General features: G+C 36.2%; 2 protein-coding genes across 2 annotated transcripts in view; one reads left to right on the forward strand and one right to left on the reverse strand.

Moving 5' to 3' along the window:
• LOC120523783 overlaps positions 1–9,889 on the forward strand; it is a 72,033-nt gene extending 62,144 nt beyond the window's left edge. The window contains exons 18-19 of the mRNA XM_039745385.1: positions 6,271–6,391; positions 9,246–9,889. Coding sequence (XP_039601319.1) covers positions 6,271–6,391; positions 9,246–9,451 — 327 coding nt within the window. The 3' untranslated portion in view covers positions 9,452–9,889. The remainder of the gene's footprint in view (positions 1–6,270; positions 6,392–9,245) is intronic.
• A 6,304-nt stretch (positions 9,890–16,193) lies between these two features.
• The window catches only part of LOC120523805 (scavenger receptor cysteine-rich type 1 protein M130-like), a 58,507-nt gene continuing 51,513 nt past the window's right edge, over positions 16,194–23,187 (reverse strand). The window contains exons 13-15 of the mRNA XM_039745427.1: positions 20,891–20,944; positions 19,528–19,588; positions 16,194–16,790 (exon numbers count right to left, since the gene is read on the reverse strand). Of these exons, the coding sequence (XP_039601361.1) occupies positions 16,787–16,790; positions 19,528–19,588; positions 20,891–20,944 (119 nt within the window). The 3' untranslated portion in view covers positions 16,194–16,786. The remainder of the gene's footprint in view (positions 16,791–19,527; positions 19,589–20,890; positions 20,945–23,187) is intronic.

Consider the following 23,187-nt stretch of genomic DNA (forward strand, 5'->3'; position numbering starts at 1 on the left):
ATCTAACTGTAAAATGATTTTGATAAATGTTTATGCACCTAATGTTGATGATAAGGAATTTATACAAAATTTATTTGCATCCATTCCCAATCTGAACACTCATAAACTTATAATGGCTGGGGACTTTAATTGTGTTCTAAATCCACTTTTAGATAAGACTTCCTCCACAGGGGAACGCAACTAACACCGCAAAGATAATTACAAAGTTTATAACTGATCACAACTTATCAGATCCCTGGAGGTTTTTAAACCCAAATTCAAGAACATATTCTTTCTACTCACCAGTACATCATTGCTACTCAAGGATTGATTACTTCTTTATAGATAATAACTTCTTGCCTAAGATTAAATCTTGTAAATACGATGCTATTGTTATTTCAGACCATGCTCCGATGATCTTGGAGCTGAAATTACTAAGCCCCATACACTCACCCCAGATGGCGTCTCAATCCGCTTCTATTAGCTGACGAGAATTGTACTGAATTTATATCCAAACAAATTGAATTCTTTCTAGAGACAAATACATCCCCTGAGATCTCTGCAGGAACACTCTGGGAAACTCTTAAGGCCTTCTTAAGAGGACAGATTATCTCATATCTTTCCCACAGAAATAAATCCGAAGCGAAGAAAGTAGCAGAGATAAAAAGCGAAATTACTAAAATAGATGAAGAACATGCCAGACTACCAAGCGAGACTCTACATAAGAGGAGGCAGGCTCTACATTCAGAATTAAACCTCTTGACAACTAAAGAAACCGAACAACTAATTTACAAATCCAGACATCATTATTATGAACATGGAGAGAAAGCTAATAAGCTTTTAGCGCAACAAATTCACAAGCAAGAAGTGCGCAACGCAATCTCGTAATTACTAACACGAATGGAGATAAAATCATCGAACACAAAAATATAATGTGCACTTTTAGAGACTACTATAAATCCCTATATACTACTGAGTTTAAAGAAGACAATATACAATCTAATGCATTTCTGGATAAATTACAGATACCACAAATTGACGCTATTAGTGTGGAGGAGCTCGATAAACCTCTGTCATTATCAGAATTACTGGATGCTATAAAGTCACTCCAAGGTGGAAAAGCAGCAGGCCCTGATGGCTACCCTGCAGAGTTTTACAAGAAATTCTCCGCTCAGCTAGCTCCCTCCTATTAGCAACATTTACAGAAGCCAGAGATAACCAATCTCTTCCACAAACCTTTCGCCAAGCACTAATCACTGTCTTTCCAAAACAAAATAAGGACTTATTACAATGTGCATCATACAGACCAATTTCACTTCTGAATAACGACGTTAAAATACTCTCTAAAATCATAGCTAGAAGGATGGAGAAAGTGCTCCCTCAATAATATCACAAGACCAAACTGGATTTATTAGGGGCCGACACTTATCTTCAAATCTTCGACGCCTGTTTAATGTAATATACTCACCAACTAAATCAAACACCCCAGAAATATTATTATCATTGGATGCAGAAAAAGCATTCGACATGATTGAATGGAAATACCTTTTACTATTTTGGAGAAGTTTGGGTTTGGCCCGAACATTTGTGCATGGATTAAATTACTGTATACTAACCCAGAAGCTTCAGTTTGCATCAATAACATTTGCTCAGACTACTTTAAACTAGAACGTGGCACAAGACAAGGATGCCCTTTGTCACCACTGCTGTTTGCAATTGCCATTGAACCACTGGCAATACATTGTCGAAATACTGATCAGATAAAGGGGATTAGCAGAGAAGGACTGGAACAGAAAATCTCATTATATGCAGATGACATGGTACTGTATATATCGGACCAGAAAATTCTGTGCCTGCAGTCTTAGCAGCACTCACAGAATTTCAAAAGCTCTCTGGTCTCAGAATTAATCTGAATAAAAGTGTACTCTTTCCGGTGAATTCGCAAGCATATAATATTAGATTAGACACCCTTCCTTTTATCATTGCAGAACAGTTTAAATACCTCGGGGTAAACATCACAAGTAAACATAAAGCTCTTTATCAAAAAATTTCGTCGTCTGTATGGAAAAAATTAAACAAGACTTGCATAGATGGTCAACCCTTCATCTCACACTAGCTGGAAGAATTAACACTGTTAAGATGAACATTCTTCCTAAGCTCCTTTTTATTTCAAAACATACCAATATACATTAATAAATCGTTCTTTAAGCAATTAGATTCAACAATAACCTCATTTATTTGGAATTCTAAACATCCACGCATCAAAAGAGCGACCCTACAAAGACAAAAGGCAGAAGGCGGCATGGCTCTACCTAACTTCCAGTTTTATTACTGGGCGCAAATATACAGTCGATAAGAACCTGGACACAAATAGAAGAACATACACAGGCATGGACCGCAATAGAAGTAAAATCCTGCAGTACTTCTTTGTATTCCTTGCTTTGTGCTCCAATAAACACACGTTATCGGCAATACACTAATAACCCAATTGTGCTCCACTCACTTAGAATCTGGAACCAATGTAGAAAGCATTTTAAGACGGAGAAGCTTCTTTCTGTGGCACCCTGCAAAAGAACCACCTCTTTCAACCCTCACAAACATATGCAGTTTTAATATCTGGAAAAATTTGGAATTAACTTGCTTAGAGACTTTATATAGACAACGTCTTTGCATCCTATGAACAATTACGTTCCAAATTTAACATTCCAGCTACAAATTTCTTTCACTATCTTCAAATCAGGAACTTTGTTAAACAGAACCTTCCAGATTTTCCTCATCTTGCACCCTCATCCACGCTGGAAAAATTATTGCTCAATTTCAAGGAGTTAGACTCCATCTCTACAATATATAAAATCCTTTTACAATCCCTTCCTTTCAAAGATCCAAGAGGACACTGGGAAAATGACCTCTCAATTAATATATCAGAAAAGGAGTGGAAAGTAGCAATGCAGAGAATTCACTCAAGCTCCATATGCAAAGCATACAATTATACAACTCAAAATTATATATCGAGCACATCTGTCTCGACTAAAACTCTCAAAATGTTTCCAGGGCATGATCCAACCTGCGAACGTTGCAACCAAGCCCCAGCCTCACTAGGTCACATGTTCTGGGCCTGCTCCAAATTAACATTATTCTGGACAAAAATTTTTAATTACCTCTCAGACAGTCTTGGACTCACAATCCCTCCTAACCCATTAACAGCTGTGTTTGGGGTTCTTCCAGAGGGTCTTAAAGTGGAGAAAGACAAACAAACTGTGATTGCATTCACTACACTGTTGGCACGCAGACTTATTCTGATAAACTGGAAGAACCCAAACTCTCCTCTTTAAGTCAGTGGGAAACTGATGTGTTATATTATTTAAAATTGGAAAAAATCAAATACTCAGTTAGAGGATCTGTGCAGACTTTTTCAAAACATGGCAGGATCTAATCAGTAATATTTTGAAATGATTTTATAAAGCACAGAGAATTTGTTGATTTAGGTATTTTTAAAAGCCTTAAATTTTACACCGTTTGGCTTGCTCTCTCTCTCAAGGGTGGGGATCGATCTGTTCTTAGCATAATTCTTTTTTTTTTGTAAAACTTGATTGCTATGTATTGATTGTAATAAAATTAATAAATAAATAAATAAAAAAAAAAAAAAAAAAAAAGATCTGATAGAAGATTAACTGTTATTGTGAAACCCAGGTAGTCTGGTAAATAAGCAGAGATTTTTTTCCAAAAAGACCAGAGCAGGGGATAAGTGACCGTAAAAAACGGTATTGGATGATGTCACTCACAAGAAAGGTCTAGACCTGGGTACATTTTGGCTAGTTTGGGTTGAGAAAAATGTGCATGATGGGGATGGTTTTGAGGCGAGTTAGACCATGATTGGTTCCAATGGAAGACAATTGTGTTTTATCTGGGGCTGAGTCTCATCCATTTATCTGAAAATTAAATACAAAGGTCTTGTCTCAAATTATCTTAAACTACATTGTTCAGAAAAGGGTTTTATAGTCTGGAAAAAACATTAGTATCTTAGTTGCCTGTTGCTACTCATGAAATGTGGAAGTCATGTGACCTAATGAGTTATCAGTTCCCGCCCATTTAAGGTGGTAGAATCAATCAATCAATCAATCAACATTTATTTATATAGCACATTTTCATACAAAAAAATGTAGCTCAAAGTGCTTTACAAAATGAATAGAAAAATAGAAGACACAATAAAAAATAAACATAAGTCAACATTAATTAACATAGAATAAGAGTAAGGTCCGATGGCCAGGGTGGACAGAAAAACAAAAAACTCCAAAGGCTGGAGAAAAAATAAAATCTGTAGGGGTTCCAGACCACGAGACCGCCCAGTCCCCTCTGGGCAATCTACCTAACATAAATCAAACAGTCCTCTTTGTATTTAGGGTTTTCATGGAAGGACCTGATGATGATGGTCACATAGACTTCTGGCTTTCAGTCCATCAATGTTGGTGCATCCTGATGCTTTGAGTAGGTGGTGGTGGCGCAGGCCGTCACCACAAAGAAACCGGAAAAAGAAACAGAAGAGAGAGTTGGGGTCAGTACGGATTTTAGAGCCACTGTGAATAGTTATTATGAAGAATTGAACATACAGAATATCAGTATTAAGTTAAAGTGAAGTTATAAAAAGGCCATGTTAAAGTACATAGTAGTTTGTTATCTGAGCATTGTATAAATTGTTAAGGACAAAAAAAAAAAAACAAAGATGCTAATATTATTTAGTGATAAAGATTCTAGGTTGTGTTTGTTTATTTGAGTTTGTTGATCAATTTTGTTTAACATCTTTTGGTTTCCTGACTTCAGTCTGTTAATAGACTGCAAAATCAGTACGGGCCTCATGTATAAAGCTATGCATAGAATTCACACTAAAACGGTGTACTGACAAAACTGTGTCTATTCACAAAATAATTTAGATTCATAAGCATCTTTGCATAAGCAAAGTTCTGCATACTTTACCTTTATAAATCCCAATCAATGTGAATTTTAACACTCTTACAGTCCCACCCCAACTCCTTCCCGAAATTAAGAAAGAATGAAGGGAAAGACAGACAACCTGGAGGGAGGGAGATATAAAGAGCCCATAGAGTGCAGGTACTGATAAGCCGAGCCAAAAAAGGACATGGAGATCAAAATGAGAGGTTTAAGCACAAATCTACCAGTAAAGGAAAGCCATTAGAGAAAACAAAGGAGAGAAAACATGTGGATAAAAGTAGTGCCTTAGTTACAATTCCCTGTGAAAATCATACTTGTATGTAAAATATTTTATAAACATTTATATATTCAGTGTTCACAATGGCTTCTAATTCTGATTAACAATATTCTAATAGGCGTACCACAATACTAGTAAGTGTTTACCACAGCATAATTCAATTACATTTATTAAAATTATCATTTTTTTGCCTTTTTCTATAACAAAAATAATTCTATGTTCAATATTATTTTTATTTATATCCTAACAGAATATAGCATTTGTATACAGTTTACAGTTTATTTTGTATAACCTTAAAACTTTGTTTGTCTGTTTGCATTTGGTTGTTTGTATTTAGAATAACCACAAGTCAATAAAACAATGTTTGTAAAGTCTAATATTTCCACATTAGTGAATGTAAAGTTACTAATATGGGCAAATTCAAATGTAGCTACATTATAATTTTAAACCAATTGGCTGACTCTTTTGATTATCTACAAGTTTATACTATCAACTACACGATTCGTTCTTACTGTACCCATGAATTTCTATAACTAAATGAAAAATTGCCCTGTGGGTATCCGGGGCATCGGTACACTCCAGGGAAGCTGCCATCCCGGGTCTTGGGGGAAGCACTGTCCCAAAGTAGCTGCCTTCCCCCATCCGTCCACTCTGTGTGTCCTTGCCGGGTTGGGCTATCGGCTGTCCCTTACACATCCATCCATCCATTATCCAACCCGCTATATCCTAACTGCAGGGTCACGGGGGTCTGCCTGAGCCAATCCCAGCCAACACAGGGCACAAGGCAGGAAACAAACCCTGGGAAGGGTTCCAGCCCACCGCAGTGCGTCCCCTTACACAGTCTATATTATTTGTAACGTAAAATTTTTTTTGTGTTAGTTTTTTGCCCGTGGGCTAACATGATTTTCTCAAGAACTGGTAAAAAATATGTTAAAATGTATTTCAAAGGAGAGGGTTAGATTACTTCCTTGTTAAGGTTAAGGAAATAGTAGAGGACTTGTAGCACATAAAGTAGACTTGCTCATAAAAGATTTCTATTTTTATATCTCCTATTGTTGTCTTTTCAGCATGATTCCGGTCTGGGCACTATGTCTGACAGATTGTCTTTCATTACACCCATCAGTTTTGGTATTCTTGGCTTTGACCTCAAGCCAAAAAGCTTATTCAACAATTCAACTTTTCATTCTGGTGAGTATGTCCTAAATATATTTTCTTATTTTGCATAGCATATGCTTCAGGATTCACCAAATATATACACCAATATACCAAAATGATATGACAGAATGCAACCAGTTAGTGTTTTAATATTGCAGGATTAGTTAAAAGATAAACTTGTACATCAATGCTATTCTCCATGAGATGAAGCTGATTAAACCAATTTTGGGGAATTTGCAAGGTCAACTATTACTAGTGATAATGGTTTACTTTTTCCTACTTCGGTACATTCTATTTCAGATTTGGGCTCTGTTTGTTTTGTTTTTTTTATTTTAACACTGGAGAACCCAAGTTTAACATTTAGTTTCATATAGTGTTTTATACAGTATGAATTAAATTAAATGTTCTTCACTTCATAACACACCATTGTTGTTTCTTATGAACTCAGCCATTCTACGGAATCTTTGTTTACCGTTGCTATGGTATCATTATTCAGGGATGCCAGAAGTGTGCAGCATATGAAATCATCAACGCGACTGCATTCCACCGGTGCTGTTTGCTTCCTGCTCATCTGAGATCACAGACAGAACCTCCAGACTGCACTGAGTGTGATTTGTTTAGTGGTTGCTGAAAATGACTTAGTGCTCTGGTTATTTTGATTATGACTTTTGGTTTCTGATTTAGCTTTGATAACAGTTAGGGTTGCCTTTCTGGATTGAACTACCAAGGCTCCCATCATTGTCTTATCCTCTGGCCCCTTATAATATTCATTTTAGAGATCACTATACAGGGGAATACACATTCAACTTAACCAGACACAAAACTTTAAATATTTATTTTATCATATTTTTAAAAGTTAATTTACAAAAATGCATCCAAATTTCAAATCAGCACCTATAAGGTCAAAAATCCAAAGAACCAAAACTAAACACAGGAAATAATAATAATAATAATAATAATAATAATAATAATAATAATAATAATAATAATAATAATAATAATAAACAGAATTTCACCAAAGAAGAAAAAGGAAAAAGGCAATCAAACTAAAGAAAACTCCAAGTTCCTCATACCAAAAAGAGAAAACTGGAAAAGAAAAGCCAAATTAAAAAAAAACAAACAGAGAAATCAGAGCGACTAACAAAAAGGGAAACACAGTTGGAAATTAAAGAGCACTGCTAGGAAGCTAATGCCACAGTGATCTGACTATGGCACCATAGTTTGCTACGTTACAAAGGACTCTCAGATCAACGTTCCCCTGAGAGCCCTCAACATTGAATTCTGAGAAAAGGGATCAGGGGAAAAAATCACAATTACAAAAAAGAAACAGACAAAAAACAAGGAAGCAGATGAAAAACTACAAAACAGAAAACGAAAACTAAAGATATAAGTACAGTCCTAACAAGTTTTCATCCTCCTGTTGTCTATGTGTGCTTTCTTCCTATATTCGTATGACATTGTAGTAGAAAATATTCAGGAACTGAGCCGCAACTGAGCTTTCATCTGGTTTTCCTCTCACATCCCCAAATGATGTTAACTGGTGACTCCAACTTAGCCCATGTGTGAATGTGTATGTGAGTGTGCCCGGCTCAGGACTGGGGTCCTCTAAAGGGCAATTTCCTGCCTTGTGCCCATGACTTCCAGGATAGGCTTCCATTCCCCTGGCCCTGATTTTGATTAAATAAGTTCAAGAATGAGATGAGAGTAGAAAATCTTAGAAAAGAGAAAAAATATCCCACACAATGTGACCTGTCTGGTTCTCGCGTGAGTGGTTACTACCAACTACCAAGACACCTAGTGATTATTCTGTGGACTTAAAGAAATGAGTGGATTATGACAAGACCTTTTTTTTCTGTGAATGGATAGAAGACTGCCTTTCTAGAAATACACACGTATTTGGACCTACATACAAGATTCTCATTTAATTTTTTCCAGGAGTACAAATCACTGGCTTTACCAATATTTGAGATATAAATGTTTTATATTAACAGTCTGTGCTTTTTTCAAATGCTTTATATTCCCGAAGAATGTATGTGAGTTAGAAATTCTAGTGGTTACAAATACATTGAAATATGACAAAAGCAATGAGATGAATGAAGATCAGTTTATTTATTTATTATTTAGTAAAATTTAATTTTGAAGACCGTTTGGCCCTCAATACTAAAATAAAATAAAAAATAGTTCCATCACCACACACTTTGTGACGGTAGAGTAATGATTAGGACCCTTGCCTTTTAAATAGTGAAGTGCATTGTCTTTATTGTTTCTTATCATGGCTCAAACTGCCCTGGATGGTGCTGCATTGCCTCTGGATTATTGCAATTTGTGTTTGAAAGGATAACTGCTCACTGTAATGCCACCATCACAAAGCACCTGGGCACTGATCCTGTATCATACTGTACATGAAGGGGCACTGTGCTTAGCTGTGAGGTTACAACTACTGGTTATACCTCGGGCAGCACAGGAGCAGCAAGTGTAACCGCAGTCTTAATTGGATATAATAAATCTGTATTTATGCTGTGAATTCATCTCATTAAGTTAAAATCCCTCTTCAACATAACTTTTGCATACTTCTGCACACATACTTTTAATTAATAACCCATAGTCTTTATCACTTAAAATACAGAAAATAATATAGCAGAGGTGTGAGACATGATTTGTGGAGCTGTCTTCATTGTTATATATTTTTCTGCAGCCTGCAGTTGCTTATTTAATTGTTTCTTGATTTGTTTCCAGTGATATTAATCTCTAAGCCTGAGGTGGTTGGTTGTTTCTGTCAAGATATTGTCGAACTCTTATCAAAAAATAAAATTACAATGCATAAAAAGTAAACAATTTAACTAGTGTATTTTTATTAAAAATGGTAACATGTTTTGTTTTCTTTTAGGTATAAAACAAAGCAATACCATTAGCTATACCCCAACTTACACTAAAGCTTTCGCTTGCTTTTGTGGGAGGTCTTTTGACACCCAGCGTGGACTGAGCAGTCATCATACGCAGATACATACGGCAAGTGGAAGAGCGAGGTGCTACATCTGTGGCTTAGAGAGCACTAAAAGTGGCATCACGAGGCACAAGTGTAAGAAAAGATAAACGTGTGCCCTGAGAGGACTGCAGCAAGCTCTGTCCGAACACTTCTGAAGACTCTCTGTCACGTCGCTCACTCGGAGTGGGCACAGTAAACATAAGAAGATGTTTGATGATCTGTAGATCTTTAATATTAAGGGTACGCTCCAAATTAATTGTGTGTTACTATAGGTTTTATATATTAAAAACAAAAAGAGACAAATATTAGAAAATCGTGTGTGTGTCCAAATTATATTTATACTAATTACATATAAAATTAAGGTGATAATAGGATTTTATACAATTTTTATATTATTGGATGTACTGAAGAACTGTTTTGAGATAAAATAGGAATGTAAAAATCCAAAAGTGTAATAAAAGGTAGCAAAATTTTAATCCATCCATCCATCCATTTTCTAACCCGCTGAATCCGAACACAGGGTCACGAGGGTCCGCTGGAGCCAATCCCAGCCAACACAGGGCACAAGGCAGAAACCAATCCTGGGCAGGGTGCCAACCCACCGCAGCAAAATTTTAATGGAAGATACAATTAAAAAAAAAAAATCTGTCCTTTCAGAAAGAATTTATCTGTTGAAGCCCACTGCCTGTGATTTGTGGTGTGTTATACTGTACATTTAATATACAGGAAAACAAGCTGTGACATTCTGCAGAAAAGAAGAAACTTAAATGTGTGTTTAGCCATAATGAATTTCCAAAAGACAATTTTTCCTTATTAATTCGGTGTACTTCCGTTAATTGCATATACTGTATTCTAAATCTATATAAATTAAATTATACCCTTTGTCTATCTTTTCAGATTTTCAGCTTCATTTAATGTTATTTATCTGTCTTTTAACCCACAGATTAAACCTTGTGTGTTTGTTTGTCTGTTTATTTGTTCACCAATCACGCAGAAACAACTAAACCAATTTTCATGACGTTTTGCATTTAGGTTCCTTTTGGTCCAACTTAAAATGTTGGTCATGTAGACTTACAAAAATTTCAAGAGGGGGGGAATTGTAATGGACGGACATCTTCAAGCCTGTGCATTATTTCAAATCCGCTCATTTAACCTTAATAAAATTCTGCATAAGTAATAAATATGACCAAATTAAAATCCAGGCTGCGTGATGTTTCAAAAAATGTCATCAAGACAGGTAGTTTTAATGGGAAGGAGCAAAGCAACACTTCATGAATCACAGACCCTTCAACAGAGCAAATACAAGTGTGTGAAGCTTTAATGAGCAGCCTCTGGCTTTGGTTTGAGTGCTCACCAGTTACATTTTGACAAAGCTGTGCATGAGTGCAGTTCCTGACAATCCTGTTCAGCATTCTTTATTTCAGTTAAAATACAGTCAACATCAAAGCCTTCAGCCACAACAAACATCATTTTGAGGTAACAAAAAACTGCTTCATTAACTGTCAATAACTAACTGCCATTTACCTTATTATTTTTTTTAAATAAATTAATTTACTGATACATTGTATTGTATCAACCTTGAGTTTTAGGATAAAAAAGTGTATTAAGGATACAGTTTAGTTAGCAAACAATTAATTTTCCATTAATTCATATTGGAACAACATTAACCTTGCTATATATTGCAAATATAGAAATAATTGTATAATTTACATGTAATTTAAAAATATGTTTGAATAAACACACCATCCAAATAAATAAATGTTATTGATCAATAATACATTTAGAAAACTTAATATTCTGTACAAATTAATTTGTTTTATGGTTATCTTTGTAAAATTCAAAAGCGGAATAAGTTATGCTAAAAGTGACACACACCCTAAAGCATTTAAATAGATTCTAAATTTACAATAGGAGGTATTTAAATAAAAAGAAGTAATGTAGGAAAAATACATATTTTAGTTTTGCTATTTTTGAACACCTTCATCCATTTTTAATGATAAAGAAATAATTTGCTATATGCTTTTTATTTACTTTTAAGTTAAAGAGGATGTACTGGTTGAAAGACACCCAAACTGCTGTTAGCTTTGCGGTTTCTGCTGAAATTCTTTCATTTCATGAGAACAGCATAACCTTGTGCATTAGTGCAATCAAAGCTTTGAGATCAAATGTTGAACATGTACTTTGCTAAAGTCTTAGATTTCAGGAAATGCAGACAGAGATAGGAAAAATACATATATGCACATATAAATATACAGTAGTAATAATTAAGAATTAGCATTCTGCAAGTCATTTAATTTTCCTGGTGGATCAGTACAATGGACAACACAGTAAAGATAATAGTACATACAGGAACTGGGAAGTAAACTGCCATTGAAATACTTGTGCAGGACTAAGCCAGACATGTGAATTAATAAAGAACAATGTAGGACAGATTGAGACAGTGGTGATACTGATGTCCAAGGAGTAGCATATCTAATATTTTGGGCATGTGATTTTTCTTTTCATCTGTTTATAATTTACATCTCTTTTCTTGATACTTTATCATCTTGATGGATTTAACATCATACGGTGGGGACAGAAGCAGGAGAGAAAGCGGCAAGAAGGAGGCGAACTTGCCGTTTTTGTGAATAAAAAAGGATGCAACCCCGGACACATTACAATTAAAACTCAAGTATGCAACATGAAAGTTGAGCTGCTTGTGTTGCATTTACATTTTCTTCTTTTGGCTGATCTGTTAGGGGTCGCCACAGTGGATCACCTTTTTCCATATCTTCCTGTTTTCTGAATCTTGCTCCATTACACCCACCACCTTCATGTCCTTTCTCGCTATATCCATTAACCTCCTCATAGGCCTTCCTCTTTCCCTCTTATTTTGTAGCTCCATCCTTAACAACCTTCTCCCAATATATCCAGCATCTCTCCTCTGCACATATCCAAACCAATGCAATCTCACCTCTCTGACTTTTTCTCTCAACTGTCCAACCTGAGCTGACCCTCTAATGTACTCATTTATAATCCTGTCCATTTTTGTCACATGCAATGCAAATCTTAACATATTTAACTCTTCCACCTCCAGCTCTGTCTCCTGTTTTTTTGGCCACCGTATCCAACCCATATAACATAGTTGGTATCACTACTGTCTTGTGCATCCGTCACTCCTACCACTTCCCTCGTACATATCCTGTACAACTCTTATGTACTTCTCTGCCACTCCCGACTTCCTGATACAGTACCACAACTCCACTCTAGTCACCCTGTCATATGCTAATCTCTAAGTCCGAAAAGACACAATGCAGCTCCTTCTACCCTTCTCTATACTTCTGCATCAACACCCTCAGAGCAAACATTGCATCTGCAATGCTCTTTCCCGGCTTGAAACCATACTGCTGCTCAGTAATCATCATCTACTTTCTTAACCTAGCTTCGACTATTCTTTCCCATAACTTCATGCTGTGGCTCTTGTTTTATTCCTCTGTAGTTACAACAACTCTGCACATCCCCCTTTATTCTAAAAACTCAGTACCAGTACACTTCTTCTCCACTCCTCATTCTTCCTCTCACTTTCCAAAATTGCAGTAAACAATCTGTTTAAAAACTCCACTGCCATTTCCTCCTAAATACCTCCATGCTTCCACAGGTATGTTATCTGGACCAACAGCCTTGCTATTCTTCATCCTCTTCATAGCTGTCATTACTTCCTCCTTGCTAATCCGTTGCACTTCCTGATTCACTTTCTCTATATCATCTAACCTTCTCTCCGTCTCATTCTCTTTATTCATCAGCCTCTCAACACACCCTCCTCGTTTTTGAGTACATTTCCATTTTTATCCTTTATCACCCTAACCTGCTGCACATCTTTCCCAGCTCAGTCCCTCTGTGTAGCCAGTCGGTACAGGTCCATTTCTCCCTCCATAGTGCCCAATCTCTCATACAACTCATCACATGCCTTTTCTTTAGCCTTTGCCACCTCTTTCTTCTCCTTATACTTTTTCTCCTGTCTAGTTTCTGCATCTCTCTGACTATTCCACTTCTTTTTCAATAACCTCTTCCTCTGTATACTCTGTTGTACTTCCCCATTCCAGCACCAGGTTTCTTTGTCCTCCTTCCTCCGTCACGCCATGCACCCTACTAGCTGTCACCCTTACTACTTCTGCTGTAGTTTTCCAGCTGTCTGGTAATATTTCACTGCCACCCAGTGCCTGTCTTACGTCCTCTCTAAACTCAACCTTGCAGTCCTCCTTTTTTAACATCCACCATTTGATCCTTAGCTCTGCCCTCACTCTCCTCCTGTTCTTCATAAAAAACATCATCCTACAGACCACCATTATATGCTGTCTAACTATACTTTCCCTTGCCACCACTTTGCAGTCTCCAATCTCCTTCAGACTGACCCTCCTGCACAGGATATAATCTACCTGTGTGCATCTTCCTCTACTCTTGTACATCACCCTATGTTCCTCCCTCTTCTTAAAATACATATTCACCACAGCCATGTCCACCCTTTTTCAAAATCCACTACCATGTGACGTTCTGTATTCCTCTCCTTGACACCATGTACAAATCACCTCCTCATCTCCTCTGTTCTCTTCACCAACATGTCCATTGAAAACTGCTCCAATCACTGCTCTCTCTCCTTTGGGTACGCTCTCCACCACTTCAACTCACTCCAGAAATCTTCTTTCTCATCCATCGTACACCCAACTTGCGGGGCATCACACCTTTAATTTCCAACTTCATAATCATCACTCTGTTTGATGCTGTTTTTCCCTTCAAAACACTCTTGATATACTATTCCTTCAGCACAACTCCCATCCACACCATAGTAGGACAATTTGAACTCGTCTCCAAAGCACCTGGCCTTACTTCCCTTCCATCTGGTCTCAACCTTCTTTCTCTCCATCATATCTGCTAACTCTCTCCCCTTACCAGTCATACTGCCAAAATTCAAGGTTTCTAATCTCACTTCCACTCTCTTTACCTTCCTCTTTCCCCCTATCTCTGCATATGTCTTCCCCCTCTTCTTCTCTTTCTTCAGCCAACAGTAGTCATATTTCCACCAGTACCCTGTTGGCTAACAGTGGCAGCTGGTTGTTAATCTGGGCCTCAACAGATCCAAATTGGATATCTGTGTTGTTGTCTATATATTGATCTCACAAAAGTTTACACCTGATGCCTTTCCTGATGTAACCCTCCCCATTTGTACAGTCTTGCGACCAGCATAACGAAACACAGTGGTTTGTGCATCTCCCATAGCTGGGTTTGTGTTGGTCTTATGACCTTATAATATGCCAAGAGAGTTTTCACATGTGATTGTACTGCCAGTTATAACTCCCCGCCCAACTAAATCTCCTCTTTAGGATGATGTGGCAATTGCAACTGACATAATATACTCCATTATAAGCAAACGCTCTACTGACCATCCCAGTGCCTTCATCATAATTTCTGGAGACATTAACCATGTTTCAATTTTTTCCACTCTCACCAATTTTTTGTGGACGGAACAACAAGAGAAAACAGGACCCTGGACTATCACATCTTTGAGTGCCAGTACAACAAATAGTTCTGAGTAGGCATCAACCACAGCAGCAACTGTGTTCATCGCTGCTCTTGTGAAAACAATGGAAATAAATGTCATCAACTCACAGAGGAAGAAGCAAGTTCGTTGTACCACGTGAATCACTAAAATAATAAAACTGAATAATAAAATAAAAAGCGCTAACTTTTATAAGTAGCCAAAATTTACACCGGGTACTACAGACTCAAATCAAATGTACATCTTTATTATATTTTAATAATAATAATAGCAGCTCACTACTCAAAACGCAGAGCGCCCGGACTCAAACCCGGAACCTTTTAATTATAAGGCAGCAGTTCTTACCTCTGCACCATCCAAGAATACAAAGCAATTTTCTGCTGATTGACATTTGAGGTTGGGTTTTTAACTCGACAGCCACATGTAAATTGAATGATTTTTTTTTTTTAGTTATATTCTTGAATAAAAGCACACATGTTTATTTGATATCTGGACTATAGTCTTCACACATTACATACTTATTATTAGTATAACATGGAATAAGTTTCTGTTTTAGCTATTTGTTCAGCATTTCTTGCCTCATATTTTATGTCATCCTACACTTACACAGATTTTTGTAGACATGGAACACACATGAAATGTATAAATTCCAAATAAGGAAACATTATTTATCCTATACAACTCCAGGCACCTCAAACCACAGCAAAGCTAATCAGTAGCTCAAGTTAGAATATGCTAGAGAAAGGTACTTAATGTTCAGCCTGGATTTAAAAGCTGGGACTGAAGGGGCATCTCTTAGATTAGCATGCAGATCATTCCTCAGCTTTGGGGCCTTATAAATGAAAGCTCGACCTCTTACTGTTATTTTATGAATCCTTTTTATGTTAAGTAGGCTGGCACATTGAGATCTTAATTCAAGCTTAGATAAGTAAGCAGGCCATTGGCCATTTAACACTTTAAATGTAATAAAAAGGATTTTGAAATCAGTTCTAAACTTAACTGGAAGATAGTGCTAGAACATGAGAACTTGAGTTACAGTATGTGTTCGTACTTTCTGGTTCTTGTAGTGGTTCTTGCAGGCACACTTTGAACAAAATAATTAAGGACACTATTGGATAAATGTAATTTGGTCTCGAAGGGAGATATTGTTTACAGAATAAAATTTTATACATGCATTTTAGATGTTTGCCTTAGGTTCACATGTAGCCTATTCTATTTAAGATTAAAGAAGGTCAGTTCCCCATCATAACAGAACATCGCTTTTAGTTCAGGGATGTGCTTTCTCTGTTCTGCACAACTTTTGAAATTCTGCCTTTTTATAGCCTGTTGCCCAACACTACCAACCACACTCAAGTCCCTAGAAATAAATGGGGCTTGACCATCATGTCAATTTCACTTCAGTATTAGCACCACCTTTCCAGAAAAAAAATTACATATTTATTTCTGTATTCTAAATCTGGGATCTCCAGTAATCCAAATAAAGGACCTCAACTAACTTCTAACTTTGATTTCAACGAATTAAACTCAGGCACTGAATGAGTGTCATGCTTTCACAGACCACAGTAAACATTGAAGGTCATGTTCAACAGTGTTTTATTTGTATTTAATAAAGCAGAGAGATAACAGCAAAAACATAACATAACAAGCTGAAGTGGGTTAACAAAGTTGAGTTTCTAATTTCTCATTTTCACATGAGACATAAGAAAAATGTTAAAAAAGTAAGATGCTCTCATTTTAGCAAGCACATAATTTTCATTTCTTCAGTCGTATGAGTACAAAGAGCATGTCTAACAAAGTCTAATTCTTGTTTAAAGTACTCAACTTGAATGATGCTGTATTATAAACAAAAGATATAGCAAGTGAAAGCTTGACTATTAGTACCCACAAATACTTGCTTGCAGGAGTATTCTTACCTAGAAAAATAAAAAAGGGGAAAAAATTAAAAAAAGTAGTGCAAAAGTGCTACATTATTAATTTTATATTTTTACTCTGTTTCACTCTTATATACAATACATGGTATTAATGCTCCGGTCTCTATTATGACACTTTCATTAGCACCAAGAAACAAGGAAGAACTAAGATCTCATCTATGTCTGTGTCAACCAGGTAATAATTCAATGGGGTTGTCATGACATTTCATTTAGCAATTAGCTAGTTTCGTGTGCTTTTAGTCAGATTGTAAACCTGTAGCCAGCACTTTATGTTTCTGCAAGTTGTTTTAAAAAACTCTATACAGTAGTTTGGTATAGTTTTATTTTGTACAATGTTCTCTTTTTATGTAGAATGGGGTAACAAATGTAATTTCCTGTAGACTATAGTGGTAGCAGTCACAAGGATTCTAAGATTCACACCATCCAAAGATTGTAATTTGTTTATTTTATTACAGGGACCTCACGAACACACCCAGCCTTGACCTGGCATCACACACAGAGACACTGATAAGCGCCTCAATTAATCAATTAAAAATGCAACAAAAATTACAGGGTGTCCCAAAAAGAATATTAGAGTTTTAAAGAGCTGTAGCTTTAGCTTGGCACCCATTCATCGGAGACTGCAGAGCAACCAAGTGGCATCTTGAGGGATTAATTTAGTTTCATTTCGTATATAAAAAAAGAATATCGGAGTTTCAAAGAGCTATATTTATTGAATTATACAAGCATATACAAAAACTGTTATATTCCTGTGTTTCCCGCGCAAAAAACGTTAGTCTTGGGGGAGTCTCGTTCATGTTCGATAACTGCATGAGGGTTTTCTTCACCCCAAATTCGTACATTATGACGATTTATCTTCCCACTAATGTGAAACATGGCCTAATCACTGAAGATAATCAAGGAACAAAAATCTTCATTGGTCTCCAAATTTTGCTGGATGAAAGTTGAAAACTCAACTCGACGCGTCTTATCCCCTCATCTAAGGGCCTCAACCAACTGCAGATGATACAGTTTCATAACTGGCGTCAGAGAATTCTCCATACACTTGACTTTGTTATCTGTAACTCATGACTTGCTCGTCGAACTGATTACGATGGGCTCCGAGTGAACGCAGTTTGCACTCGGGAGACATTCTGAGCATAGGAGGAAGTTCGAGATTGCCCAATGCTTTTACCTTTGTAAATACTACCAGTATCCTGAAATTGCCGGTACCATCGACAGATGTTATTGTCATTCGGAGGGTCAGTCCCATATTTTTGATGAATTGCCCGCTGCACAGTAACAACCGATTGAGTTCTGGCGAATTCACAAACACAAAAAGCTTTTTGTTGTGGCACAGCCATAACTGCAAACGTAACTAATCGAAATAACACACTGTTAGCTTTTTGATAAGCACTAGCACCATCTACCAGCAACAAAATCAAACTAGATTAATTCCTCAAGACGCCACTAGGTTGGTCTGCAGTCTCTGATGAATGGGCGCCAAGCTACAGCTCTTTAAAACTCCAATATTCTTTTTGGGACACCCTGTATATTCAGCAAATAAAGAATAAAACAATTATTAAACAAACCACACCTACACAAAACCCTCCCTGATTCCCAACTAGCGAACATGCCAAATATGCACTATAGCCAAGCCACGATGAAATACAACGGTAAGATTTTTTCTATAACATGTGCCAAGCTGCTTTTATTGTTCAGAAGATTTTATAAAGAGAACAATTGAGGATGCCGTATTTGAGTGAGTTAATGTTATTTGTAATCTCTAGTTTCCTGTTGACATTTATTCATATCCATTTTATGATGGGGCAGATCTAATTTTAGAGTTTCATGCCAATAAGGCAGCATGATTTGTAGTAGTTTTAAATATAGTTAGGTCCATAAATATTTGGACAGAGACAACTTTTTTCTAATTTTGGTTCTGTACATTACCACAATGAATTTTAAATGAAACAACTCAGATGCAGTTGAAGTGCAGACTTTCAGCTTTAATTCAGTGGGTTGAAAAAAAAGATTGCATAAAAATATGAGGCAACTAAAGCATAGTGTGTGTGTGTGTATTGTGGCAAATAGGGAGCATACCAGAGCCCCAAACCTCATACACAACTAAAGCACCACTGTCCCAGGTTAAACTAAAGTAATTTTATTTACAAAGGTACTTTAATAGATGTATTGCTTTCAGTCCAGCACAATATAAAACAATATGAAATGAAATCCTCCTTTACCTCTCCTTCTAAACCTCCCAGAGAAGCCTTGTCCACCTCCTCCCAACTTCAACTCCCAGATTGAGTTCAGGTGGCCCTTTTCATGCACTTCTAGTGGCTCAGTATTGCACAGCAGAAGTGCTTTGAGATCACGCAGCAGTAGTAGTAGTAACTATGATTATTGTACCAAATTAGGTAAAGCACTTTTGATTGGCTCGTTATTTTACTTTTCCAGTTTAATGCAGCTGTAAAAGTCTTACTGCTGTAACAGATTAATTACAAAGTTGCATCATGATAAATGCTAACATAAAATGTTATGAAATATTTAATTTATTTGATTGCATATTCTTTGTTCAGACAAGAGAATAAACATATGTTGAGAAATATTTGTTTGCTTTAGACAGAAAAAAATGCATATGTGTTTTAAACTATCCATCCATCCATTATCCAACCCGCTATAGCCTAACTACAGGGTTACGGGGGTCTAAACTATATTTACCAAAATTTTCACTTACCTACATGGTGTCGTAATTCTCCACATCATCATTTTTATAAGAAAGGTTGTCCGATAGAATACTTCCTTAAAATGAAAATGAGAAATTGTGTTATATTTCATATTGTACAAACATTATTGCCTAAGTGCATATACTATTATACTGCATATTTATGGATAAGATGCAAATACATTTAATAAATGAATTTATTTGGCAGCAGACTGGTGATTTCAGTCTAAGGGGAACCACAACTTGTCCTTTCAGACCTGGCATCACTGAGCAATGGTGACATAACTTTTGCCACTCTGACTGCTGCACTGACAGACCACATTGAGATGTAAGAATACACTGAAAATTTGCAGACCTACCATTACCATTTATTCCCAGGGAAAGAGATAGGTGTGCTGGTAACACATATTCCTTGGGTAGCAGGTCTTTTCTGGTATCCTTAAAAGTTGTTCTGCTGACTTACCTGTGCCAGAAAGTCTCCTTCATATGACCTATTAAGCACAGCGTTATGCAGTAGAAACATAAGCTGATTTGGTAGAATGATGGCCATCCTCATCAGGCTGCACTCACTGAAATGTATACCTAAACTTCATTTGAGAGATTTGGGTGTACTAACAAATCACGGTAATGCTCTTTGGAGTGTGTAATGCACCAGGTACTCTTAAAAGGCTAACTGAAGCTAATGCTGGCAGAAGGTCTTCATTTGGCATGCATTTGATTTGCATAATCTGATGCTACATGGTCCCACTTTTGTGGTGGTTTAGGCCAATGTACATGCTGTTTGCATTAAATATCCAACCAAATCTAAAAAGTGACACTGAATGTGTTGAGACAAAAGCAGTTCCTAAATGCTTCATTTACCCAGGGGGAACAGGACTAATCCAAAGAAACTAGCAGCCATATGTAACCGGCCTAAATCATATGCAGTGCAGAAAGAGCAATGCTTTTTAGGACCAGTTTTTCAGGACGCAAACCTTTCATGAGTAATAAGGTGGACCAGCCACACAATGTGGTAGTAAGTAAGTTATCGTTTTGTGTTTTAATTTACAATTTTTTGTATTTGTCCTATTCCATTGTCAGCTCTTTATAATAAAATCACCAGGTTATTTAACTTTTAACTCTGATAATTAGTGTTGTTTCACAAAAGGAAGTAAAAACTTTCACAAAAGTTGCAATGTTGAATTATTAACTTCTAAACTATTGTTCAGTCAAAAAAATGCATTTTATAGCTTTGTAATATCCAGGTGATTTTTTATTAAGGACCCATCATAGCACATTGACACAGAGTACAGTTCATTAAGATCTTTAATAGCTCAATAATTGAAATAAATGAATATGTAATATAAGTTAACTATGGATGAAAAAGTTCCCTCACCTGTATATTTATCAGCAACATCATCATATGGTTCATGATCAGGGAGCATGCTATCTGGAAAGAGATATACAAATTATCTTTAAATTAAAGAGAAAATTATATTCTCTGGAAATTTTATGAAAATATATACTGTATAGTTTAATAATTTTTCATTTAGATGCCTAAACCTTTACAGGGACCAAACCCTGTTTCAATGGAACAATGTTTGCTTGACATTATTGGTGTTCCATCCTAATCTTATTTATTTATTTACTTAGTTAGTTAGTTAGGGGGAGTAAATGCTAACATTACTCAAAGTTATTGTCTGCTTTTTTATTTTTATTTTTTTCATTTTTCATTTTTATTACTATTTAATTTAATATTGTTTCTTTGTATCAGTATACTGCTGCTGGATTATTTGAATTTCCCCTTGGGATTAATAAAGTATCTATCTATCTATCTATCTATCTATCTATCTATCTATCTATCTATCTATCTATCTGTCTATCTCTATATAGTTATTGTGATCTTTTGGTAAAGTATGGCATTGCCAACAAATGAAATAGTATACATTTGGAATATATATCTTAAAGACCATATTATCAGAAATTAACTTGATGCACTAGGATTAAAAGTTAAGATGGAAGTAAAAAACTTAGGGGTAACAGTTGACTGTAATCTGAATTTTAAATCGCATATTAATCAGACCACTAAGACAGCATTTTTTTTATTTTATTTTTTTTTAATTTTTATTAATTTTATTACAATCCATACAAAGCAATCAAGATTTTACAAAAAGAAAAATTGAGTTAAGAACAGATCGATCCCCACCCCTGAGAGAGAGAGCAAGCCAAATAACGTTAAATTTAAGGCTTGTAAACATACCTAATTTAAAAAAAAAAAAAAATGCTGTCTTAGTGGTCTAATTAATATGCGATATGAGTCTGCGTGCCAACAGTGTAGTGAATGCAATCACAATTTGTTTGTCTTTCTCCACTTTAAGCCCCTCTGGAAGAACCCCAAACACAGCTGTTAATGGGTTAGGAGGGATTGTGAGTCCAAGGCTGTCTGACAGGTGATTAAAATTTTTTGTCCAGAATAATGTTAATTTGGAGCAGGCCCAGAACATGTGATCTGTTGAGGCTGGGACTTGGTTGCAACGTTCGCAGGTTGGATCATGTCCTGGAAACATTTTGGAGAATTTTAGTCGAGACAGATGTGCTCGATATATAATTTTAAGTTGTATAATTGTATGCTTTGCGCATATGGAGCTTGAGTGAATTCTCTGCATTGCTACTTTCCACTCCTTTTCTGATATATTAATTGAGAGATCTTTTTCCCAGTGTACTCTTGGATCTTTGAAAGGGAGGGATTGTAAAAGGATTTTATATATTGTAGAGATGGAGTCTAACTCCTTGAAATTGAGCAATAATTTTTCCAGCATGGTTGAGGGTGCAAGATGAGGAAAATCTGGAAGGTTCTGTTTAACAAAGTTCCTGATTTGAAGATAGTGAAAGAAATGTGTAGCTGGAATGTTAAATTTGGAATGTAATTGTTCATAGGATGCAAAGACGTTGTCTATATAAAGATCTCTAAGCAAGTTGATTCCAAATTTTTTCCAGATATTAAAAACTGCATATGTTTGTGAAGGTTGAAAGAGGTGGTTCTCTTGCAGAGAGGTGCCACAGATAGAAGCTTCTCCATCTTAAAATGCTTTCTACATTGGTTCCAGATTCTAAGTGAGTGCAGCACAATTGGGTTATTAGTGTATTGCCGATAACGTGTGTTTATTGGAGCACAGAGCAAGGAATACAAAGAAGTACTACAAGATTTTACTTCTATTGCGGTCCAAGCCTGTGTATGCTCTTCTGTTTGTGTTCAGGTTCTTATCGCCTGTATATTTGCTGCCCAGTAATAAAACTGGAAGTTAGGTAGAGCCATGCCGCCTTCTACCTTTTGTCTTTGTAGGGTCGCTCTTTTGATGCGTGGATGTTTTGAGTTCCAAATAAATGAGGTTATTGTTGAATCTAATTGCTTAAAGAATGATTTATTAATGTATATTGGGATGTTTTGAAATAAAAAAAGGAGCTTAGGAAGAATATTCATCTTAACAAAACATCATTTTTTCACTTAAGAAACATAGCTAAAGTTAGACCTCTTATATCATTGAAAGATGCTGAGAAATTAGTTCACGCGTTTGTTTTCAGTCGACTAGATTACTGTAACGCACTCCTCTCAGGACTGCCCAAAAAAGACATAAATCACTTGCAACGAGTGCAGAATGCAGCTGCTAGAATCCTAACTAGGAAAAGAAAATC

The sequence above is a fragment of the Polypterus senegalus genome, chromosome 1 (assembly GCF_016835505.1).
Source record: "Polypterus senegalus isolate Bchr_013 chromosome 1, ASM1683550v1, whole genome shotgun sequence".
In the NCBI taxonomy this organism is placed as follows: domain Eukaryota; kingdom Metazoa; phylum Chordata; class Cladistia; order Polypteriformes; family Polypteridae; genus Polypterus; species Polypterus senegalus.